General features: G+C 40.6%; 3 protein-coding genes across 3 annotated transcripts; 1 reads left to right on the top strand and 2 right to left on the bottom strand.

Annotated features, from left to right (window-relative positions):
* Window positions 1–71: 71 nt before the first annotated feature.
* unc119a (unc-119 homolog a (C. elegans)) lies at window positions 72–15,819 on the bottom strand. The gene is made up of 5 exons (XM_018687216.1): window positions 15,536–15,819; window positions 2,614–2,727; window positions 2,346–2,439; window positions 1,226–1,398; window positions 72–1,121 (listed from the first exon to the last, which is right to left on the bottom strand). The coding sequence occupies exons 1-5, from the start codon at window positions 15,657–15,659 to the stop codon at window positions 1,009–1,011; spliced, it is 618 nt and encodes a 205-aa protein (XP_018542732.1). The 5' UTR covers window positions 15,660–15,819; the 3' UTR covers window positions 72–1,008.
* Window positions 15,820–17,074: 1,255 nt separating this feature from the next.
* On the bottom strand, window positions 17,075–19,108 carry crybb1l3 (crystallin, beta B1, like 3). The gene is made up of 5 exons (XM_018687228.2): window positions 19,043–19,108; window positions 18,812–18,930; window positions 18,581–18,713; window positions 18,235–18,377; window positions 17,075–17,946 (listed from the first exon to the last, which is right to left on the bottom strand). The coding sequence occupies exons 1-5, from the start codon at window positions 19,106–19,108 to the stop codon at window positions 17,778–17,780; spliced, it is 630 nt and encodes a 209-aa protein (XP_018542744.1). The 3' UTR covers window positions 17,075–17,777.
* Window positions 19,109–23,727: 4,619 nt separating this feature from the next.
* cryba1a (crystallin, beta A1a) lies at window positions 23,728–26,365 on the top strand. The gene is made up of 5 exons (XM_018687229.2): window positions 23,728–23,766; window positions 23,919–24,037; window positions 24,219–24,360; window positions 24,894–25,036; window positions 25,835–26,365. Exons 1-5 carry the CDS (start codon window positions 23,728–23,730, stop codon window positions 25,980–25,982), a joined length of 591 nt encoding a protein of 196 aa, XP_018542745.1. The 3' UTR covers window positions 25,983–26,365.
* Window positions 26,366–26,521: the final 156 nt, after the last annotated feature.

The following is a 26,521-nucleotide window of genomic DNA, read 5'->3' as shown; positions in this document are numbered from 1 at the left end:
ATTTCTCTTGTTCAATGCATTGTTTTGTGATTTTTGGAAAAGAAGAAGAAGAAAAAAAAAAACAACGTATATCAAGATTTTGAAAAAATCCCATATTTATTGCAGTGATGGAATTCCGGCTGTCAAAACTTTACATACTTTTTAATTTTATACTTAAAACATTTATCATAAAGTATACACAGTGTTCAGTACTACAGAGAACATACTGGATATCAAAATTGGTATCTGACTCTTGACTTTTGGCTAATGCATGTTTTCTGACACTTCAAAGTGGCTATTTATTTAAAAAATACTCCTGACGTCGTAGTACTATGGACATGAAAACATAAGACAAGTGACACACTCACATAGACAAAGTACACATCTCTGTTTGTCGTTCAACTGAACAATGACAGATCACAGGAGGAGGAGGACTGAGTCATTCAGATGTGTGCTACTACGAACTTAAGAAGAGTAAAAATGTCATGACTTTCCTATACAAACTATATAAATATACATCTGAATGGATTAATTATTGTTAATAAACTTTTGTAGGGTAACTTCATTTCTGTCTTTGTCTCGTGGTGTGTTTCAGGACAAACAAGACTCCTTTTCCTCTTCATATTAACGATTATGAAAACACAGAAATTGTAAATTAACCAGTGTTTTCCTGATGATCAAGTGGAACCCACATATACAGACTGAAATCAACAGTATGTACAGACACTGCATGTGTTTACTGCCCACACTCACACTCACACACACACACACACACACTCAGATCCAAACTGATGATAAAACTGGCAGAATTCAATGTTCCTGCAAAGAGCTGAAGGGAGATATCTGACTGTTCAGGCGGCTGAACGCCTTAATGAAAATACATAAAAGTTAACAGACAAGAGACAGAAACAGTGTTTTAATGCCAGTGATTTGTCCATCAGTTTGTCTGTTTCTGGTCCTGAAATGGTACCTGGATCATGGAAAATGTCTAGAACAGGGAGGAGTAAAGGGCGGAGGTTGGAGGTCTTCCTATGGCCCCCCACTGTAGGAGTAATCTGCCTTGTTGTGCATCACCAGCTTGTTGTCCACAAAGTAGAAGCTGTCGGACTGCGTCTCGTAAGGGTGCAGGATCATCTCACGCACTGAGAAGGAACAAATTCACAGCACTGTTAGATCTTATTAAAAAAATAAAAATAAAATCTGTGTGTGTGTGTGTGTGTGTGGGTGTGTTTGTCGCGACACTCACTGATTTCCTCGGACAGTGCGGGGAACTCGTAGATGTGCTCGCACGTGTTCTTGCTGCTGGGCATGCAGAAGCCAAACTCGAAATCAAAGCTCTTGAGCAGCTGATCGCGGAAGTAGTGTCTCTCAATCATGCGGAAGTTGTTGATGGGGGTGTCACCGACTGTGAACTCCACCCTGCAGAGACACGGGGGGTAAATTTAACAAGCTAATCCAGATTATTTAAACATTTGATGTAAAGAGAACCTTTTAAAACCACTGCTCCACCTGTGGGATGTTTTGGCCTTGGTGTACTTTAGGTGTGTTTTGGTTCGGACTGGACTGAAGTTATACATTGTTTGGAAGCTCTAAATCTCCTGATTCTAGTATTTTAGGATCCACATTTCACTGACCAATGGAAAAAAGTCTGCTGTGGCAGTGTGCAAGGCAGTGGAATACTGGATTTAAATGTTGCACTGAAAAATAAATTGGCAAAAAAATAATGTTTTGATTTTTCACCCAAGGTTTGTGTAAGGAGTGCTGTGTGACCGAGTCATAGGGTAATACACAGAGTATCGACGCAGCAAATGGGGCTCGTAGGTTAAAGTTGAACAGAGGAAGTGGATCATAATCACCTTTGTTTTTTCGTTGACTAACCTGGAAGTTTGTTTACAACCTGTCTGACCTTGCTGGAACTCTGTACTTATTGTAACTCTGAATAATAAGAATAACAGAAAAAAACTACGTAAAATTATCCTTTAAACTGGTAAAAAGCTAAATAATTATATGGTGCACAAAACACATTATATCTAATATACACTGAGCTCTTTCAATAAGTTTGGATTATCTAAATGAGTCAGCTGTTGGATGCTCGGGAGCACTGACTCAGTGGGCGGGCTGGGCTGCTCTGTATGTTCATACTCATCATCGTCAGCCTGTCGTCACACACTGAAGCCCACACACCTCCCACATCCGGTCTGTGTTTTCTGTCAGACCAGCAGGGTCGGAGGGACATTATTGCATCAGTGAGCTTATTCTCAGGAGAGACCTCTCTCTCTCTCTCTCTCTCTCTCTCTCTCTCTCTCTGTGACACAGTCTTCATTTGTCATTTTGCGGAGACAAACACACACTGAACTTTGACTTACGTGGCTCCAACCTGCCGCAGCTGCAGGAAGGCCGGGGTGAACTGGTATCGGACGAAGCGGCCAGCGTTGGGGTCACAGTGCTTTTTACCTCCCGCTAAAGAGGAGACAATTAAAAAAAGAGAAATGAAAAAAAAAAAATCTAATTCATTATTTCACTTTTTTTTTGGATTGGAGCTACAGCTCCCTGCCCAGACAGTCTTTTTCCCTCTCAACGCTATGGACCTGATAAGGGTCCATAGTGTTCTGTCTATAGAGGTTTTGGGCTGACCTGGTGTTGGAGGTTTGGTGATCTCAAACAGGACGGTCCCTGTTTCCATGTCACGGATCTTAAACCTGGTGAAGTCAATCATGTGGACATTTTCTTCTGGAGAACAAAGATAATCTGAAAGAAAAGAGAAAGAGGAGCCTTTAGACTGTTCAAACTGTCACTGTCTATTTTTTCTGTTTCTTCTTTTTTTGATGATACCACTTAGAGTGAAACAAACCTTTCCTGTCAGGCAGCAACCTGCCAATTAATAAAAACCATCACCTCTGTTGCCCTCTGTCAGGATACAGTGTGATCTGTTGTTACAGGCATGTCTGAACTGCTAGAATTTACTCTAATTGAAACCTGCTCTGCGCTGAATACACTCACTTTGACCCCCTTTTTTTAGATGCTCACCACTGCAAGCTCACAAAAATGCCAGGGAAGCTATTTTTTACACATCAGATCTTCCTCTGTGCCAAGAAACGACACTGACAATAAAGAACAAACTCTCTGAGTACGTCTGCCGCACTAATAAAAGCCCAGAGATCAGTTGGGGTCACGCGTTGTGAACTGTCAGGCCTGTTCAAGGGGGAGGGATACACAAAGCAGAAAAAACACACACACTACTCTGGTTTTCTGTGCAACAGCTAAGTCATTAATCTTATGTGCCTGTACTTGTGTGCACCAAAAAGTTTTAACACATCCTTCCGATTTAAAATGAACAAAGAATCAATCCTGCTTCTTCTGATGTGTGAGGAAATTATTCCTGTTGTCAGTGTGCACATACGGTACACTTCAAAACAAGTGAGTCAGGTGTATTTTTAATAGCCAGAACCACAAATTTGCCCCAGAGGGCTTTGCAATCTGTATATTACACAACACCTTTTACCATTAGACTTTTTTTTCCAATAGTGAGAAGAAAATTAAGCAACCTCAGGAAGATCAACAGAGGAGGGGCAAACAGAAATACCACTGTTTACATTACTTCACTATGTGTGTGTGTGTGTGTGTGCTGTATGTTAGTGTGTTAAGTTTCTCTCTCTGTCCTCTTTCCTCCTTAGAAGCCTGGGAAACTAAACACAAACACAAAGCACTTCATGAAAAGATAATCATTCATTCAGCCTGCGTCCAAGAAGAAAGAAACGCACTGTCTGCTAAAGCTGAATCTGGATTGTTCTCTAATCCTCTTACTATATAATACTATATAGTGCTTTATTTTTTCACACAACAAAACAAGAATGCGGAAAATGAAATGTTCAGAATGATCATATATATAGTGCAACATACACATCGGGCTTGTTTTATGGTGGTGACAGCATGCTGTACCCACTGTGTGGGAGTGCTGCTTTTATTAAGCTATTATTTCATCCTTTTTCATGCGTTTCATTTTTATTGTTTCAAGGTGATTTTATGTTTTTACCACTTGTTTTATATCTCTGCGTAGTTATGTTATGTCCTGACCTCTGTGTTTTATTTTTGTTAGCTCAGCTATTTTGACATTTAATTTGAAGGACTAGTTGGAGATTGAAATCACAATAAAAAACAAAAAAACACTAAAGACACATTTGCACTTCCTGACTGTAGTATTGGGAAACTGGATGGTCAGCTTCATACCTGTGATAACGAAGGTTTATTTGTATTATTGTTACTTTTCTGTCACAGATGGTTGTTTGAACTAAACAGCAGGATCAGCAAATCCAGTGAACACAAGCCCACTGAAAGACAGAAACCCAAGTATCCTGAGCAGGGTGACAGATTTGGCCATGCTGGCACTGTGTGTGTGTGTGTGTGTGTGTGTGTGTGAGAGAGAGAGAGAGAGAGAGAGAGTGTATATGTGTGCATGTGTAAGCATGTGTGAGACACTCCCCTCCCAAACAGGGAAGGATTAGGCCTAAGAGGCTTATTGTGTTTTACAATCACATGGACCGACTGGTTAGGAAACACACACACACACACACACACACACACACACACACACACACACACACACGCGCGCATTCACACACACAAACATACACACACCAGCTATCTCATTAGGGTTATGGTAAGGGCAGTTATTATTGGCAGTTTATGTTGCATAAGTGTTGAAGGGTCTTTCTTACTGATGCTCTCATGCAGCACATTTCAAAAAGGAAACAATAATGGAGGTGAAAAGATTCACTGACTTTATCACAAACACACATAACAGCATCTGTGTATTTGTGCACATGCATATGGTCTCACAACACACATACACACACACACACTCACACAGTTGCATCCTCTTCTGTTTCCGAGGGTTGGGGAGCAGATGGGCCACACAGGCTTTAGCCACCTGCTTGAAGATATTTATAGACCTTTTCATAAGGTACAGCACACCATACCTGACCCCTTGTCTAAAAATGTCCCTCTTGTGAAACAATGCTATTTAGAGCCTGCTATTTAACACAGTGTAAAACAAGGTGAATATCGCAGATGAATGAAAGCTGAAATCTGAAGCCTTCTGACCGACCCCAGCAAAGATGACAGTATCTTACTCTTACGCTGTGACAGAGAAAATGCTGTTGACTAATTAGACACTTTATTGGCAAATATATTATTTACAGAAGTGATGAAGTCAGACGGCATCACTGTCAACCCACAGGCATGACTTTACAAACCTTATCAACATTTTAAAACAGCAGAGCAGTGAGAGTGTGCCGCATTAGTGTTCCTCAGTGCTTCATACAAACAGACAGAAAAACTTAAGCTTTAAGCCAATAACACAATACCCACATCATCATTCGTCATATAATCGTCACAGTTCTTCATGTGGTTCATATTGGTTACAGGTATAAATCACATCCATACAAATCAGTGTTGTTTTTATGAATTACATGTCTATATAACCATTTATATGTAAATAATGGATGTTATTTCATCTTCCTGACTCGTGTTGTCATGATTTTAATGTGTTGATGTTCACTGATGTGAAATACTGCATTAACTAAGATTAAGAAACATCTGCTGCTTAAGTTATTCACGGTAATATCCAGAATAATTAAACAGCTGCAGTTCTTAATAATTAACAACCACATGTCTTGGATGATTACGTTTGTAAAAACATGTCAGGTTTCATGTTAACATACTGCTTATGTGTGGTGAGCGTTTCCATGGTGAACGTCACAAGACCGGTCAAGAGAGATTTCCATGAAAAGCTGCTCTGCCCCCCCCCAAAAGGGTCTGTTGCCTTCCAAACTATATTAAGAGGGTTAGAGAGCTGTTGTTTGATGTACTGCCCTCTAGTGCTCGGTTCATTTGATGTGAGGTGCTTATCTGCTCTGAGAATATCACTGTAAGCCTGGTGTTAGCCTGCGACTGTGGTTCTTCTGAAGCAACAGTGAGAAAAAACGTTCACACACTATTTGTAGAGCACCTGCAGTGATCGCTGTAGAGAGTGAGTCTGAAATGACCACAAACACTGCAATCATAAACTTAATCAAAGACTGTTTTATAATACTGTGTGTACTGTGAATGCTGCATATCTGTTCCCCATTTATATGCATCTATGATATGATTTGTACCCAGAAATCTTTTTTAAATTTAATATGACAGTAGATAGAGATGTAAAAATTTTAAAGTGAAAAACACAAATCCTTCTTTTAATCCAAACTAGCTTATGTAATTGCAGCCTCAACATTATTATCGTTAAATCACATTGTGATGTGGCATTTAATTAGATTAATAAAAGTCAATGAATAGGATTAATTAAGGGTGTGTAAAATATGTAGGGATTATCAGCTTCTCATCTGTAAAAACATGACAGAAAATCAATAAATGACACAATTTTCTGAACTTAATTGTCTGTTTTAGCTGAATGAAATGAAAAACCATAACCATATAACACATTATTTCACTATTTTAGTTAGTATATGTTACTATTTTAGTTTCTGTCAAAGATTGTTTAAAAAACTATTGGCAGAGCACTCTGAATGCATCTGGTGTAGCCACCACTGAGCTCGCTCTCTTCGTGTGCAGATGACCGATAGATGTATTTTGTGAATCAGAGATGGCAACTTGCCAAACCTGCTGCAAAAGACAGATGGAGCATTTCATCTGATAGCACAGCCAATTACTTTCAACCAGTCCAGTACAAGAATTCCCACATAATCGTGTCACTCCGGCAGCAAGATGAAGCTCACTGCACCACAGAAGAGCTCGACTGATTGTACAGTCTTTCGGGGATTTGTAGGAGTGGTAATAAAAACCTGCCCTTTTCAGATACTCACTGTTTAGTGACAACAAGATGAGGTGTGAGCTGTGGAGAGAGAGCAGGAGCAAAACACACAAACTGAACGACAGGAGTCATTTTCAGTTGGTGAGAGACAGAGGAGGAAGAAGAGATAGAGAGAAACATGGAGAAAATGACGGAAACAGAGGAGCTGCAGAGAACGAGGAGAGCTCATATCTGAGCAGAGAAACTGTAAATCTGATTAATGTAGCCTCTTTTATAGGCTGCAGTTTGTCACAGTCTATTTTTTATGACCAACCAAGGCCTTGTTATAGGTTTCCACCTGGGAATATTTAGGATTATTACATGCTGCATCTCTTATTTTGGGCAAAACATTTTCATTTGTTGAATTGTAGATTCTGATTTATAAAAGGAGGAATCCACCAACCAAGAGATTGTTGTTCATTTACACATTAAGAGAAATGAGACTATATAATTTATACTGCACTGATGTTTTTCAGGTCTTGATAATATAATAATCTTACTATAATGAGTATAGCTAGACTAAGAAATGTGTATAAATTGTCTATGCAGTTGACAAAAACATATGATCATATCTGACCATGTAGATGCTCACAGCTCTAAAATAATTAGTCTAACACATAAAGCCACTTAAAACAACAACTTACATTTCAGTTTTTGTGCAGATTAAGCAGATATGCCTTGTTAATTTGTGAGTTTTAGATGTGCTTTTAGGTGATTTTGTTACCCTCAGACAGGGACAGACTACCTTCAGTCTTTATGCTAAGCTAAGATAACAGGCTACCACACTAGCATTGCTGCATAAGTGACTGTTAAGTAGCAGGAGAAGAACACTTGGAGGAATTATGCCTGCTGTAACTAAGACATAGCATCTAATCAAACTGTTAAAATCTTCTAATTAATCACATTGTCTTGACGTTATGAGGGTGGATTATTCCAAAAACACCATGATATACATGTCCATGCCTCAGTTCTTTCTTTCTTTCTTTCTTTCTTTCTTTCTTTCTTTCTTTCTCTTTCACACACACACACACACACACACACACACACACACACACACACACAAAGTGCTCCACTTCACTTCCTTCAACACTGTCACCTAGCAACGCTCCTTCTGATAGTGTGCCAGCTCGATTAGTCTGTCTTTTTCCTTCTCCTCATCCACCTGGCTGCTCCACAACAACAAGGTGCAGCAGCGAATCAAAGGAGAGTATCTTGGGGTTAGGCATCAGTGGTATGTTAATGAAATGCTCCACGTCTGGGATCTGACGGAGGTATATACCTGAGGCCTCCTCCTCCTATAGAGGGCCTACCTCTTGCCTGATTTCACAGCCTCGAGGCACTGGAGCAATAAGACTATGCAGATTTGATGCAAAATGTTAAGATGACATGTTTCAACTGTGACTTCAATTACAATATGACATGACAGATTACAATGTACGTCTTCTACTCTCACTCAGAGGAGAACTCTGGATTTATGCTTCATGTCTTACTGTGATTTCTGTGTATCTAATTTCTTGATTTTAGCATTAGAAAGGATTTTGTTGTGTAACTACAAACAATCAATTTCATCTGTGTAAACACACATTAGTCACAGACCCAAAGACCAACAGCAGATTCTTGTTAAACATAATCATTTTCACTGTGCGGGTAAAAAATAAAAAGTCAACACAGTCCTGAAAAGATCCCTCTGGCTGCAGCCCCTGTAAAGGGAGTAAAATTAGCACCAAGTCTTGAGTCATGCTGTGCTCCTGTATTCACATACACAGAGCCTGTCTGACACCAAAGTGGCATTCATGTAGAGCAAGCGAGCTGCCACTTATAGCTCCTTAATCCCCAAGATTAGCCCGGAGTTACAGACTTTCAGCAAAGGGATTGACTTCACATGCCTTATTCTTTCCATTTGACTCTGTGGTCTCCCATCAGTGTGATGTGTGTGTTGACTTAATCCCACGACATGAGGAAGAACAATGCAGACAATGTTTATTTGTCTTGCTGCTGAAATAATCCACAGCCGAAGGCAGGTAGTGACATTAGCATTGCACCTCGATGTTCACACCGTGATGTACAGTGCACCTGTGTGTGGCAGGCTGTTTCATGTCTCTCAGTTAATAGCACCTGTAGGCAAACTGGCAAACGGTGAGGTTCATGGAGAGGTTGCATTCTGAGCAGCTGAATGCAGATGAGATTCTCTCCTCTTATCTTTCCCTTTACTGAATCTCAGAGTGGAAAAAAAACATAATGTACCTTAGTGGGAGAATTTTATGGGGACATATATTGTGATCTATGCTCTGAACCGTGAGGCCATTCATAGGAAGACAAAAAAAAAAAAAAAAAAAAAAAAAAAAAAGAAAGAAAAAGAAAAACCTTTTTGCCTCATTCAACCTTAAGCCAGTATTTTGACTTTTTGGGAAATGTGCACAGTTGATTTATTGTTGGGTGTTAGCTGAAAAGATCAACACCACTCTCATGTCTGTCTAATAACTATAAAGACACCTAAAAGGTCACAAAATCCACCTAGTGCCTCAGTCTTGTAAGTCTCACTAATGAACGAGCTGTACCTTGTGTGTTTAGTAATGTGAGGTCCTGGCAGGTATATTTTGTTACCCTGGCTAGCTGTTTCCCCCTGTTTCCAGTCTTTATGCTAAGCTAAGCTAATAGGCTGCTGAGGGGAAAATCATGTTAATAAATAGACAACTTTTCACAGTAGATGGAGACTTGGCTTTAAATACATGTAAATGTACTCAAGTATGAATGGGCTTTGGAATAATTAATGTATCACTAGCACACTAAGGAGTGTCTGCTCTTCAGGTGAACCACATGACACCACTTCATTATAGAGTAGGATCTAACCTCTGTCTCCCCAGGCACACACACACACACACACACGCGCGCGCGCGCACACACACACACACACACACACACACACACGCAGACTGTCACATTTAGGGTCAAGCTGTGAAGAAGAAGAAAGAAGAAAGAAGAAGAAAAACCTTGTGGATCTGGGAAGTGAAAAATGCATCTTCAGCAAAATATCAGTGATTTTTTTATTTATTTTTTCTATGGGAATTAAATGCAAACCTAACCCTGCAAGCAAATATAAATGTGTGATTAGAGCCATTACTGCCTATCAAAGTTACAACCACTCTGTGCAACAGGTTTCTGGAGGCAACTAAAACATTTCAGCTGCTCTAATTTCTCCATCAATACACAACCAGGAGCCCAGGAGAGAGTAATCCCAGCACTGGGATAAAACAGTTACTTTATCATGCTTTAAAAGTTGAAGTCAGTCAGGTTTCTTATGTAAATCTACAGGGTAGATAGTTTTACCCATAATGCATGTATAGACAAAGTAATATAAGTGAAGAGCTCCCAGCTCTGGAGAAAAAACTAAACAAACAGCAAATAGAGAATTCAGTGGCTGTTTTCTGTTCAGGATCATCTCTGTCAAATCTGATCCTTAGATCAGGAGAAGGTGGAGCAGCCGCTGTCTCAGCTAAAATACCTTCATCACACATGAACAGATTATGATATGTAATGTTTTGGAGCTTGTTTAGGCAAATATTTCTGCACAGTCCTAAACATAAATCAACTTTAATATGTACGTTTCTGAGCAATGATCTAGAGAGATATTTATGCTTCTAAAGATGTTCCTCTAATCATCGCTGTTTTGTTAAGACTGTCTAACCTCTTTGGAGTGTCTTTAAATATTCTTTAAATAAAACAAAGAGGAAGAGAAATCAGTCTTTAGGTGATCTGGTCATAACCCACATAAACAAGTAAAGATGGGTCAAAAGTAGATGTTTTATTTAAAGGGGTCACAAACTGGGGTTTGGAACCACAACCAGGTTTAGACCTCTTTCTATCTTAATGTCTTCAAACTGTTGAATATGCCATGAGCACATAACAATGTTCAGCTTGAATCATAATTATGTATTTATGGAGAGCTGTTTGTGATCTGGCATGTAGCAGCAGGGAGCCATGGGAATATTTGTCTGTGGAGAAAGGTATGCTCTGTTTTATCCTAATTTCTTTTAAGAAAAATTTAAAGGGTATTACAAGGAAAGATCACATGCCAAATGTTCCACCAATGAACATCTGACATTTCTCCTCCAGTAGTGACGAGGTCTTTAGGACTTTTCATCTCTTATTAGTGCCAACAGAGTCTTTGGGGCTTCTTTGCCTGTTGGTCTGCGCTAATATGGTGTAGTACCAAAACCTGAGGATACCGACCTCCTCTACTGTCCTGTTTAACTTCAACACAGAGCTTCAGTCAGATGATGAACCAGAAACATCAGCACCAGCCGGTAATCACTGAGTCACTGCTACTTGTCAATAATCCTATCAAACTCTGATACACTGATTTAGATTTTAACATTTGTAATATTAAGCTGACGAAGTCCTCTCATGTCACATCACTCTGAAAGAGTAAACCTCGTGACAGCTGTGCATGGGAGATTAAGAACCGGCTGCAACCAATCAATTTTAATTAAAGCTTTATCTATTGTGTTGGCAGACATCACAGAGTGGATATCCCGCCCTGATGTAGAAAAAAGCACTGCTCTGTGTCTCAGACTTATTAAAGCCAAATAATTGATCACCCATTAGTGTAAAAGGAACCACCCTGTTCTGAGTAAATCATCTGGATGAAGCAAAATTACACACCAGCATGGATCCTTTGAGTCGAAAATACCCACAGTACAACGGAGTGAGGTAGAGCTTCTCCCATCCTGTTACATAATAATTCAAATTTTGTTTTGTTGTGAAGGTATTGCTCTGCTGTTTGTCTGTGTCTATTCTTGGAAAGCATTTTGGTATTTGCTGTTGCATAAGGTTTGGAAAACTTACTCACATGCTAAAGAAGTCTGAATGGTGGATATAGCAGGACCAAAAGAGAGGGTAAAATTAGCAGAACTGCTAAAGATTTAGGAAATTTGTCATTATTAAATACTAGAATATTAAACGATAGCAGGTTAAATCAGGTATCTGTTAGACTTAATCTTGTGTCCTTAAAGGAACCAGTAAGCATCTGATGCTTGCTCATCCCATTCCTTTCAGAGCTCAGAGTCACGGAGCTGCATCAGACAACTTTTGAAACCAACAGTCCATCAAACATATCGATCATCCAGGTGTGTGGAGGTGAGAGCTCTCTTTTTTTCATTCTTCACAAACGACCTCTGTCTATTTTTGTGCATACAACTTGGTGCAACACTATGAAGGCCTCCTGAATGAGTGATCACCCCCCTCTATATCCTTGCAGGCTTTTTGCCAATCCAGAGAGCTATAAATACTCCTGCTTTCGGACTTTTGTTTTGACTGGAACCTAAGGAACAAAGTCAAAAACAGAATAACAGGATCAGCCAGTCTCACAACTCAAGGGTCATTCTGCTTATTGAACTACTTGTAAGGTATCTCCTCATTTTAGAAAGTCCTTAAATAAAATACTTCATAAAATATGCAAAAAATAATGATCAGCTGTTCTAAAGCTGAATATGAAGCCTCATTGTCTTATCACTGAATTAATATTAAATTAAAGTGAAACTTCAAAGTTTCTGGAAACTGGAACATTGATCTGCTTTTAAATTAGGGAAATCTGCACTGGACTATCATTTGTAAAAATGCTAGGGCCACTGCAATAAACTGTCACAATTTAAAGTATTAATATACTTAATGCCTTTAACTGAGCAAAAATAAAATGGCTCACAACTGCAACTGCTAGATTGTGAATATTGTGAGAGACAACCTATGAATGTAGATGAGAAAGATGTGGTGTTGATTCAAGGGAATGTGATGAAGATTGGATCATTGAAGCGATGTGACACTTCATGAAACATCATGCTGACTGTAAAGTAATAGCTTCTGCATTGAAAAGGATGGATTTAATGAATCTAACAAAAATCACCTCACAAGGCTCTTATTAGCTCAACCTTATCACCCTCTCTTCCTGTCCGTCTGCAGCTGTATGCTTTTTTCATGCACATTAATGGTGAGGCATCTGGAGCTCTGAGGTTGCTATGATCCAACCGAGGACCGTATCTTTATCTTTACATTTAAATACTCTTGTAGTCATATTGAAAGACTAAAGAGGCACGATTTTTCCTTTTTATCAACAGGAAATTCTGACTCTCTTTTGCTGTTTGCTCTCTCCAGTGCACTTACATGGAAACACAAGTAGACGTGGTGGTTGAGAGGAAAGCGGGCACAACAGAGAAGTAAACAATTTCAACACAAAGTGATTCCACAGATGCACTTAACATAATAGAACAAAAAGGATCATTATATTTCACTCCTCTGTTGTCCGTCAGTAATTATTCTAATTCTTGTTATTTATAAGGTCACACAATGACAGGTGCCAAGATTTATTTGGCATCAGCAATATTTATGTTTATGTTCTGTCTGCCTGCATATTATAAATCATCCATGATGTAAACAGTAAACCGATAATGTGTCATTTTTCATATCACAGCAGCGCCTCTTGTCTGCCTGGATTATATTTCTTCTCCTCTCTGCCTGGGTGACAATGAGTGCGTTGTGGCTGCGCCTCACTTATCGGCACTGAACCACTGTGACAGACTGGAGCTGGGCTGCCCCAAAATGGTGGCATTTACCTCCCCAAAAGCACAAATTGGAGAAATCATTTACACTGCAGGGTGAGGCATTTTCTGCCTAACCCTCCCCCTCTTTTTTCCCAACTGCGAATTTCTTTCTCTTGCACCAGAAAATGATAGCCTGAATTGTGGTGTGGTTATCTCTGTGGTGTGGGTCTTTTGTGTGGTGTAGATGTTTTTGTTGGGCCTTGGAAACAAGGCAGCAGATTCAGGATCAGTTAATTTGTGTGGACCCAAATATCATCCAGCTGTGGTTCAAATGACTAGAGATGTCATTATTGACAGGTTACGGCGACCATCTTTGACCATCAAGGATCTACTTTTTAGTAAACGGCTTCGACTTTGACTTCGACTGCAGGGTCATTAATTACCTGTGGTGTATCCAGTCACTGCAGAATGCTGCGTTACAGACCTCCTGACATAATCCAGATTACATGTCAGTGGAGAGCAGAGATTACTGCACCATCATGAGTGATTTAGGTATTATTGCACTGATGCAGCCCTAGTATTGCTTTTCTGCTGGGGGGGGGGGGTACCAAATGAAAACAGATGTGATGGTCTGAGAGTGGATGAGAGCAGAGAGTTGGTGTTAAAATTGTTTGGTTTTGTGTTTGAAGGGCAAAGTTTCTCCAGATTTCACTTTGAATCACTGCTGTAAACATGAGTTCATAAAAATAAGTACAAATGAACCTTTTACAGTGTTGGAAAATAATAAGATCTTTCCTTTTACTGAAAGACCAATCCATAAATTTGAGAGTGAAAGCAGGATTTAATCCTGTTCTTGAATAAAGTGGGACAATCATATTGTTCAGATTTGGTTTACTGATAGCAACAATTAAAAATGCAACTACTTAGTGAATTTTTAGGATCTAATTGGGGTTTTATTCATGATATGTGTTAAGAAATTTGGTTAAAGTCAGGAGAAGGGGTAGGTTCCATTCAGGATTCTTGGAGAACTGATACTATCTAGTGAACCAGCTTGTGTTTCCAGCAGTTCTGTACAAAATTATTGTGATCAAGAATTAGTCCAACCTGTAGCCCACTGATGCTGGCGCTTCAGGTCGAGGAAAACTTGTTTGCTGGGAACCAACTTTTTGGGGTTTCGAACCAATTTATTTTTGGTGAAAATGGCACCAAAAATAAATGCACAAGCCAGAATGGAACCCGCTCCATGTTGGTGGAAAAGCGGGAACAGTTGCTAAGGACAGAGTTGGGTCACATTTGATAGCGAACATATTGAGATGAGGTTGAAAGCTCAGATATCTGTAAGGTATCTTTGTCAGCAGTATGATGTTGTATGATGTTTTGTAGTTCTCATGAGATGACTTACAGCCTCTCAGCCGCCTTCAACAGCTCACCTGTTCCTGTTTCTGTGACATAACATGGAAACTCTTTCCACAATATGTTAAACATGGCTGATAGTATTCTTCTCTTGTGTTTGTTCCAGCTGACTACTGTCTGTGAAGAGCTGTAATCACCGGATCACATCTCTGGCCACCTGTTACCTCACAGCCACAGGTGCCTTGAGGTGAGGATGTAATAAGAGCCAGTTTTTTTTTTTTTTTTTTTAAAACCGGATTTGAGAAGCACACCTAGAAGTCATACATACAGTCACCTTCAATGTCTTTTGCTGCCTACACATTCAGACACAAAAGACATTCACACCTACAAACATGCAGATACATATGTGAGGAGAAACACGTTGAAGCATTAATAGTAACACAGGTAAACTCAACAAGCTGTCTCCCTCATTAACAGGAGAGTACAGTTATCTAAGGTCCGACCCCCAGCAGACAATAACTGTCCTTGGATGAGACATCAAACCTGTAACAGCTCACTGACCGTAATAACGACTGGTTAAAAGTGGTTAGTCTTATTCTAAGCTATAGAGACTCTGAGGACCTTTCAGACTGTGTCGCTGTCCATGGTATCAGTGTCTGCTTCCTCCGGACAGCCAATAAAAACAATAAATGAACGCAGATAATATGTTATGTTTCAATATATGCAAACGGAAGCAACAGCAGATGGGTTGCACTAATCTCCTCCAACTGTAAGGCTTTAACTACTCTTCCCATCGTGCCAATTACAGTGGCAGGTTACTTACTCTTGGTGATCTTCTGTAGCCCAAGCACATCCTCGGGCGTTATTACGGTATTTCTGCGCAATTCTTCTTCGGTTGTAACCGGGATTCCCATGTCTGATGAGTTGCAGCCTTGCTGCACTTTCATGTCCAACGAAGGAGGTCTGTACGGTGCGCAGCCTGACAGGAACTGAGGTTTTCTTTCTGATGCTCTCGGCGTCGTCGCCGCCGCCGCAGGAGCCGATTTACTTGCGTCGGAGCCTTTTAGTGACGCGCTGGCTAATACACCGCACAGCAAACAGGCTCTGTGCTGCTACAAGAATAACTCATTCTCCGTGCCTCCTCCCTTTCTCGATCCGGTAAAAGATAAAAATCAGCCCTTAGCTCCCTCCCTCCCTCGCTCAAGGCTCATCGGCTCTCTCACAAGCTATTTAATCCAAATCCTGTGGCTTTAAACCGACCAGTGGTGCGTGGCTGATAGTCTGCGCGCCTCCTCATCTGCTCATACACCAGTGCTTGCACGGATGTGCTCCACTCGGGAACAGTAACTCATCGTTACTCAATATTCGTTTCTCGCCTCAGACATGAACTGCTGTCTCCTGTGCGGCAGAAGTTCGCTGGTGTCAGAAATAAGCACTTGAAATGGTAATGATACTGTTTATCATCACCACCGGAGCTGAATCAGCATGTGGGGAGCTGCTTCTGTCACTGAGAAACGACTGTTTCTCTCTTTTAGAAACACAGGTTAGGTTGTGCATTTTAGCTTCTTAAACCCTGAATGCTCTAGAGGTTTGACTCTTTAGGTTTGGCTCTGTAGCATTATACGTGCCAACAGGTAAGGCACTATCATTTTCTAAAAAATAAAAATTAACATTAATAATTTTTGCCACCTGGGGGGCAGCAGAACAACTTGTAGAAACAAGTTGGCATATCAGCCATTCAGCAGAAACTGAACAGCAAGTACAAATTTGGAGTCATGTGTTTCAGGCCTCCTGGTGACTGTAAATTCATTACACAACTTGTTGCTCTGTTTTTGGTCTCCTCCAACTCCAGGAAAATATCTGCCCCAATACATTCACCAGCTTGTTGCCGACATTTATGCTTGGTGCTGGGCAGGTAGTTTACAATGAGCTTATCAGAGCTCTGTTTTGCTGAAAACAGCTGCCTGCTGGAAACAAGGCTGATGAGAGCCGTTAAAGAGTCAACTGAAACTGTGATTACATCAAAACAGTTAGCTACAAGAAGCCAAAACACACTTTAGATTTAAGGGGGAGTCTTTTAAATAATCTTCTTTGGATTCATCAATACAGCCAACTCCTTTCACATTACAATACTAATTTAATCCATTGTTGATAAATAAAAAGAGTAGTTACCTCAAAACTCAAAGAAACAGAGACTACCTTTCAGGTATAATATTTTTATTTCATTTTTTCCATTGGAAAGTTGCTTTCCAGATGCCAGCATCCCTGAGAAAGTGTAAAATGCAAATCCTCTGGACAGCCCCATCAGTGAGCTGAAACAGGCCAGCCAAAAGATATTCACATCTGCAAAACACAACCTTGCACAGCCACCTGTCTTGTGTTTAATCACAGACTTGCCGGTTACCCTCCTCCACTCTCTGAGGTCAGCCTTTTTGCTTTGTGATGAGGAGATAGTGCCTCCCTCTGTCTGGCAAACTTAACTGCAGGGCATGTGCAGAGCTGAGAGCTGTCCATGGTAGCACTGTGTGAGGAGTGATATGATTGTCTACCCCTCAACTCTAAAATCTGTGGATCACAGGCGAGGGAGAGCGTGTTGAAGAGCAGGCCGATTGGCATCATTCCAGTTTGAAACACATAGGCAAGTAAATAAAAATAAAAACAAAATCAAAGGTTTGTAGGTATGGTTGTAAATAGGATTGAAACAAACTACTAATACAAACTTTTAACTTAAATCTACCAGTCCCCCTATACCCCCCCTTTCATAAACATGATAAATCATATCATTTTTTATGAGGTCTGTAGACAGAGAGCATTGCTACTGTTTTTACCGGTGTTCCAGTTACTTTGGAAGTCTGTGACAGTCACAACTTCTCATCCCATTCAGAATCATTCACAATGGCACAGACTCCCAAATCCTGCCAGTAAAAGCAATAACAATAGTCAAAAGCCGTTAGCTTGTGTGGCTAAGTGGCTGTCGAAGAATTTCCAAGGGATGGTCAGCAGCGCGGCAAGCCCAGACCCCTTGCTATTCCCTCCTGTTAGCCCACAGTCGGCTGGACTCCTCTCTATGCGGTCATCTCAAAGCAGCCCCTGCGGTGCGTCTGCATGTCTCTCACCCGGCGGATGGACTGGATCTGGGGGTGGTGGGCTCCCCACTCGTTCCAGTGCTTGTAAGGGCCCATTTCAAACACATACTGGTAGCCGCGGTAGCCAGGGTACTGGTAGCCCACCCAGCTTTGTGGGGAAATAGAGAGTGGAGAGATGTGAATCTTCTTTCTTTGCCATAAGGGATATTCTACTATTCTTACTATACCAATATTATTATGTGAGAGAGGCTTTGGTGAAGGTCAATTGGGATGGCCTCATCTCTTCGTTAATTCTGTTGTTAACCTAGCTAGAAACACTTCCAAATGATCTCCTCTTAGTGAAGTGACACTTTGTTACTGATCTGAAGTCAGTTTCTTTGACCTTTAAGCCACTGCAACCCATCAAAAAAGAGAGATACAACCAGATGTGACTTACGTTCCGCCAGTGACCTGAATGCTGGCGACACGGTCCTGGAAACCATAAGACCACAGGCTTGGAATATCCTCATCGCACACCTCCATCTTACGACCTTCGAAGTTTGTACATTCATACAGGCAAATCTTGTGGTCCTGGGGGTCCTATAAGAAACATACATCACTTTTTAAATTAGTAACTGTGTAATCACTTTCCATACAGATATTGTGGATATTGTTGTTGCAGCTTCTGGTTCAATCTCTGTCCCAGAAAACAACAAAAGTCCAATCAGGTTCACTGAGTTTATGTATAAATACAGTTATTGTTATGTAATGCTGATTATGAGTTTGAGTAGAGATGAACTCACCATTCGGACAGGCCTGACCGACATGAAGCGGTCACACCTGTAGCTGTTGGACCAGGTGTCCCAGCGTGGGTACTCTCCCTTCTCCAGCATGAACATCTCACCAGTCATGTTCTGCTGTTCATAACCCACCCAGCTGGACAGACAGACAGATAGATATTTTACTTGTAATAAATCAAGGAGAAGACATACGCTGATGCAACACGTATGTGGATGGCAGGTTTGGTGACTTACGGTCCACTCTCTACCCTGATGGAGCCGATTCTGTCAAAACCCTTCTCGCACAGGTTACGGCACTCTCCAAACAGGTCCATCCTACGGCCTTGGAAGTTCTCGTATTCGTAGAGGTATATCTGAAAAGTGAAACAAGCTGAATGCATTTATTTCTGGAGTCAAGTGTTTCCAATTTAGTTTTTATGATTAGTCAATTTAAAAAAGAAAAGAAAGAAAGAAAAAAAGCAGTACCTTGTAATTGCGCAGCCCTATGGCAGAGTGGCTGCCAATGCTGCCTTGAGCACCTGAGTGAGACATGATCAGATCTAGAGAGAGCAGAGGCACAGAGTCAGTCAGCCATTTTCAGTAATTATGCTAATTACAGTAATTGCTGTTTCTTTGCTCAAATACAGCATGTACTCCAATACACCAAGTGAGCATGGTGTGTAAAATGGCAGCTGTGTGAGCACAGGGATTCCTCTTGTTGACAAGAATCATTCATCCATCACCATCACAGCTGTCCAAAAGCCCTCGACAGAAACCATGAGCTGAAGCACCCCTTATTTTTAAATGTAATGAATGTCAATGTGAAGATGTTTGTGTCTATGTGCTTTTCAGAGTTAAATGGGAACATTTTGTGGTTCTTCATATGCATATTGCTTTAAAGTGACATAGGGAAAAAAAAAAGATTTTTAGATGTACCTTCATTACATGATAGGCATACTTGGGATGAATTTATATCCTCAAGAACCGTCTTTAAGACTTTAAAGGATTGACCGACACCAGCCTGAAAAGCACCACACCCAGCATCACAGATGGTGCTCTATTGCACCTGTAACCACACCCAACAGTGGTGTCACAGTGTACTGACACACCCTGGAGTGCACTTCTACATCACTGGAGCAAGGTGAGGATTAAAAAAAAATATATAAATAAATCAGGGGGTGTTAAGTGGCTCTTTTAAAACACATTGTAAAAACCATTTTTATTTTTTTTCTATAATGTACCAAACATAAACCTCAAGGATGAGTGTATTTCCTTTCCTTGTCTTTTTTGACTAGATTTAGATTTTTTTTCTTACTTTAACGTACATGCAAGTATTTGTAACACAATGTTGTTGTCTGAACATGATTACGTTCCAGTAAAATTTGGCATTTTTTCCATAAATTTCCCGGTACGTCTCCTGATGTTCTGTCCTCTCCCAAGCAAGAATACTCAATAACCAGCCACAAAACAATTTCTCTGTCCAACCCTTCTATGTTCAGGTTTCTAAAGGATAAAGGATTAGACACAGTCCCTCATCTTTCTCATTAAGTTTACCTCAGGCAGAGCAAATGAACACAAGAACGGCTCTAACAGATGAAATCACACCCTGCTGCATCTTATGTCAATATTCCATCTACTCAGTCCAAAGTCAAGTTTAAGAGGAGTCAATCTTTGCTTGGTTCTTTCAGTCCAAAGTGTGAGCAGACAGGAAAACCACAACATTCCCCTCAACACCCAATTATCCTAGCAGCTCTTAAAGAGTTAGAAGACCTTAGAGTGGAAACTTACAGTTAAAATTGCAGGTTGAAACGGACCGACCTTTGGAGAAAGTGATGGACGCAGGCGTTGTGAGCGGGGATATATATATACATTCACATCCGAACCAAGTCTATAGAGGCAGGATCCTGACTTCTCATTGGCTGTGAGCTGTTTCGATTCACAGTGCAGGGGTCAAAGGTCACACTGCTTATCTGTGCACAAGTCATGCTGACTCGGCTGCCTGTTTTGTTGTCCAGCACCATTGTGGGGGGCCGGGGGGACAGTCACTGCCATCAGCAGAAAGTTTGCTTGCCTTTACACTGCCCCCCCCACCACACACACACACACACACACACACACACACACACACACAGTTTCTTTTGCAATCACCTCTCTCACGGTCTGTCTCTCACTTTCTTTCTAAATTCTTTTTCTAGTTTTTTCCTGCTTCCTTTCTATTGTGTTCTCCTGTTTCTCTGTGATCTGTTTTTGTCTTTCACCTCCATATTATCTCTCTCTCTCTCTCTCTTGATCCTTGGTGCAGCCGGTCCAAGCCTTTGAGCCCTGTGTGTGTAATGTGCTGACTGCAGGAACGGCATCCATCTCTCTATTGTTTAGACAGGCGAGTGTTGGAACCTCTTTTGCTTATTATAGGCTGTAATCCATACATACACATCTCACACAACCCCACCTACACACTCAGTATCATATGCATGTGCATATGTGCATGCATACACGCAAAGATATTATTTTGTTCTTGTGAAAACAGGTGATAATCATGTGATCACAAGGCCACAAATAAATGTCTTTACAGTTTCTATGAGCAAAACAAAAGATTCAAATGTTGTCTCTCTGTGTTGTAATAATTGATTTTACATGTAAGGCAAATGGATATTTACCTGTGGATGTCTCAAACCTGTGTCAGTATTATCTTTTAAATACTTGACAGATAGTGCTTGATAGACAAATACTAGACAGATTTTCTTGTAGCTGCCAGACAATGGTGAAAGGACTGTGGGCAAATGTCCACAACACGAACCTTTAAAATGAATTATTAGAGCATACTAAAATAACCCTTGGGAAATGTCATCTTTTGTTTTTGTCAGTACAAAGACAATATCTATAAGACAACACATCTGGCATCTGATCTATTTTTAGACATTTGCAGAGTCACAATTAGATCAGGTTCTCTCTGATTCTAATCATTTTCCCACTGAGAAAATGTACTGCGTTACATCCATCCACTAGCTATGTATCGTGTGCTTAGAGAGTGATGAGGGGGCTGGAGCCAGTCCCAGCTGATACTGGGTGAGAGGCGGGGTACACCCAGTCTATCACAGGGCTGACACATAGAGACAAAACAACTATTCACACTCACATTCACACCTACAGGCAATTTAGAGTCACCAGTTATCCTGACCTGTCTTTGGACTGTGGGAGGAAACTGAGACGTCAGTGCTAATCACTGCACCACTGTCGTACATTATCTTTGAAGATTCAATTTAGAAACATTTACAAGGGGCATTTCCAAAATATACCCCCTCTTGTATATTTTATGCAATAAATGCAGACCTGGAGTTATTGTGTTGAAAAGGAAAAACAGCAGCAACATTTCACTATGATTAATTTATTTTTTATCGCTGGGATTTAGACATGTCTCTGAACCTTGTGTCTTGGTGTTACCATATTCTTACTATGGTGTACCATGTTACATTTACAGTGACAACATTTACAGTCACAAATACTGTGCAGCCTGGCATGAAATGTCAAGATTATGTCTTTCCGGGTGTGACTGAACTATCGGTTTGCTTAAACATGTAGAAATCAGAGAAAAGGTACAATCGATGAATTAGATAATTATCTATTTTTCACAGCCTTAAACAAAGCTTTCTCATGTAGAGGGTGTCCTGTCTTTGCAGTTTGGAAAATGTTTTCACATACAGGAAATAAATGTTAATTTTAATAAAGTCATACCAAATATTTTTACTTTATGTTCTGTGTGTGATGTTGAGTTTGAAGGATTGCACAGTTTCCCTCAAAACAAACAACTATCAACTTTACTGTTTCAAACAATGATTTTATTCCTCATCACCCCAGTTTATTTAAGGTATGTGCAGCTTTGTAATGTGTGTAAAAACGATAATGTATTATCAGTTTTTGTTGAAGTTTCCATTATTTGTGTAAAAGTTTAGAAAGCTCAGTGAAATGACATTTGCAAGGTTTTTGGCCCGATGACTGTTTTAGTGAACAGCTGTTTTACTGCCATAGAAAAAAATAAGATATGCATGTATACTGTATGCAGATGTATACATTTTTATCTGTTAGTTGTACATTATGTTGTTATTGTGTGGCTGATGTACATGTGAGTGGTGGCATGATGAGTGAAAAGGTGAAAGGACCAGAGATGTGGAGTCAGTAGAGGTGGACATGAGACCGGAGGCAGATCACAGCATTCACAACGTGAAGAGGACTTAGTGAGTACACTTTTAAAATAGAAATCAGATTGTTTATTAGACATGTTTGTCATTTTGAATCAGCCAAAATATTCACTTTTTTGCTTTGCACTTAGACACTAAATGTTTTTTTTTTTCTTTAACACCAGACTCACTGGCAAAAATACCCATGTCTGTGATGATCTGTGTCCTGGACCAGGCAGTGCCAGGACTTAGTCCGGCCCACTGGTCATGGACCGTTTGGAACTTGTGCTTATCTGTACTGGGCACGGTGCCCTGTGTCCAGTCCTGCTGCAGCGAACTAAAGCCCAGCAGCTCAGTGATGAACAATGACTGGACCAGCAATGTGCTGACTCCTGCCCTGACCCACAGGCCCAGCTGCTCCTCAGCACCAGCATGTATAAATAGGTCCGTTTTCTCTGGGGTCGGGACAACGTTTTTGTGGAGTCCCCTGCGAGCACCAAACAGCTATTCTTTGGGGCCGGTCAGGTAAGCCCTCCATCTCAATCCATTCAGCCCACATTCTGCCTCCTGCACACCATTGTCACTTTACATTTTTCTGTTGCCTTTGTTGATTCTGCTGAGCCACATAAATGCACTGGGAGAACAAATATGCACTGTGCCTGCACCAACAGCTGGCTCCATCAAGTGTGAGCGTGTCATCCACCTCAAGAAAGGTCTCAGACCCAAACAGATGACATGCAATAGGTCATGTGTTCTGTTATACAGATTAAATACTTAATGAATTTGTGCACTAATGCAGTAATATAAGATTCAAATCTATTTCAAAAGCAGACATACATGATACACGGCAGTACATTAATTGTTAGTGTGGAGGAGGTGACAGGTTGTGTTTGAGCTGTGTAATGTTTTCCTCAATTAGCCTCTCAGTATTAACACAATCACGATTCTCCCTGCTCTCTACTCCGAAGGTAAATCAGTATTGATATAAACGGTAGCATGGCTCTGAATAATCCCACCCCACTGGGACCATGGAAGGTGAGTCCTGTCATGGATGATCAACAAAAGCAGATTACATTTATTTTTTAATTTCATGCCTGGCCTGATGACAATGATGTACACACATCAGTGTGCGGAGTGTGTGTGTACGGCATTTGCATGCTACCTGTGTGCATTTGTGTCTTCCCCAGATCACAGTTTATGACCAGGAGAACTTCCAGGGGAAACGTCTGGAGTTTACTTCAGCCTGCCAGAACATCATGGAGTGTGGTGTCGACAACATCCGCTCCCTGAAGGTGGAGTGTGGATCGTAAGTCAAACAAACAGCTCAGCAGAAAATTACCTGTGGTATTGGTGAACCTCTCAGTGTTAAAGTATGTTTTTAAAATTCTACCTAATATCTGATAATCAGTCTGTTTTTTAAATGTGTCCCAGTGATCCAGCAATGATGTTTACATGCGACTGTATGTATGTCTGCTTCCTGGGGACAGCTGGGCAGGATATGAGCACTCCAGTCTCTGTGGACAGCAGTTTGTGTTGGAGAGAGGAGAGTATCCTCACTGGGAGTCGTGGAGCGGCAGCAACGCCTACCACATTGAGAGGATGATGTCCTTCCGCCCCATCTGCTCTGCTGTGAGTGTCTCAGCTCAACAGCTTCTGTTTACCTCTATCTGTCTTTGCATTTCTCTCCAGAAAGAAATCCAGAGTTTGAAGGAGCTACATTTGACTAACCAAACTGACTAATTTGGGAATATAACCTTGGATTCTTGTGTGGCATGCAAGTTTTGTCCTGATGAAGAGGCTTTTTTGACCTCTCTGATTTTTAGATTCGTAAGGATTTATGACTATTTACATAGAAAGCAAAGAGAAGAAAAACACAACAACACAAGAAAGGCTTAAGAAGTGCTTGTAGCATCTACTAAACAACCATTTGATTCTCATATTACTGTGTTCAGTGTCAGTCTTCAGCATAGACAGAAAGTGAAACACGCTCATGTCTGCTACTGAATACATTTGTAAATGAACGATACAAAGTGCTTTGCTACAAAAAAGAGTTTGGTTTCAGTAGAATTTGGTCACTTTGCAGCATCATCATAACTATCTCACCCTCTGCAGAACCAACACAATGTTTATGTACTCCAACTGGCTGTCATCTTTACATGCAGAACCACAAGGAGTCCAAGATGGTGTTGTTTGAGAGGGAGAACTTCATGGGACGCCAGTGGGAGATAAATGATGACTACCCCTCCCTGCAGGCCATGGGCTGGGGCAACAACGAGATCGGATCCATGCAAGTTCAGAGCGGCGCGTAAGTCTCGACCTCTGCACTCAGATGGACCAATACTGAACAGGACAGTAGATCTTTACTTATATGACACAAGAATTGAAAACGTGGTATAAAATAAATAAAACACAGGACAATGCTCGTCTTCATATATTCATAAACATGTGTCACACGCTGATTTGCGGTTACAAGTGTAGAAGACTGTATTTCACACTGCTAACACTGCTATCTGCAGACTAGACATCTGATCCACCTCCTTAACTTAAAATGTAGCATTCAGTTATTGTTTTGTCACTTTTGTGTCACAATATGTTTCAGCTTTTATATTGTACACAGGAGATGCTCATATTTTGTCAGGTTACTTGTCTATTCTTCTTTATTTTACTTAATTTATTTATAAAATACAATATATATTATGTTACTAGATAACTGTATCAACAAAAAATTAGGATTGGCGGTGCCCCCATTTCAGTCTCTTGACAAATATAAAAGAAGCTTTTGATTTCATTAAAAGCCGATTTGTTATTTTTCTGAATATAATCACTCCCAAAAGAAATCAGAGGTGTGTTTAATTTAAAAGGATTAATTTAAAATGGCCTGACCAGAGTTTGTCTCATCACCTTTCATATTTCTCATTACTTTAATGTGAGTGACATACTCACAGCAAAAGGCATATAGTATTTAACTGCTGCCTTCTTCTCACATAGTTTTGAAGTGTGTTTATTTTTTAATCTTTGTGCATTTCATACCATGTAGGTTACATTTATTTGCTGTGTAAACCACATATTTATCATAAATCACTGCCTTCCTCTCCTCCTCCAGCTGGGTGTGCTATCAGTTTCCTGGTTACCGTGGTTACCAGTACATCTTGGAGTGCGATCGTCATGGCGGCGAGTACAAACATTACAGAGAGTGGGGCTCCCATGCTCAGTCCTTCCAGGTGCAGTCGCTGCGTCGAATCCAGCAATGAGACCTGCGGCCTCCTCTCCCCAACCTCTAACTCTTTACCTCCTCCACCTCCACCTCCTCCTCTTCCTCTTCCTCCCTTCACCCAGTCATTCCAGTGCCTCCTGGTGCTTTACCATCAAGATGTTTACAGCACTTTTGTTTTATTCTGTTGCCAAATGAAAATAAAGAGAAATGATGGAAAGAATTAAAGAAAGAAAAAAAAACAGCCACTGAAGAGAAGCTCCTGACTGATGCCCCACTGAGGAGAGAAGAGGAGGAAATTAAAGGGCAGGGTGGTGATATCACTCAGAGTCATTGCTCCTCATATTTGTGGGTAAACATGGTGCTACCAGTGAAAAAAAAAGAAAAAAAAGAACGAATGGGCAACTTAAAATAAAAAGAATACAAGAGTCTGCTGCTAACCTCCATGGTGCTCAAGTGTGATTTATTTTCATTCTTTGCTTTTGGGAAGTTTTTTGTTGCAGTACATTTACACCAAGGCTGCTTCGTTTGCGACCATTTACAGTCATGATATGTTGGTTTCATAACAAGGGGCTCACA

Source organism: Lates calcarifer, linkage group LG21, assembly GCF_001640805.2.
Source record: "Lates calcarifer isolate ASB-BC8 linkage group LG21, TLL_Latcal_v3, whole genome shotgun sequence".
Taxonomy (NCBI): domain Eukaryota; kingdom Metazoa; phylum Chordata; class Actinopteri; family Centropomidae; genus Lates; species Lates calcarifer.
The sequence above is the reverse complement of the archived record's forward strand: the minus strand, read 5'-3'. Positions and strand labels throughout refer to the sequence as shown.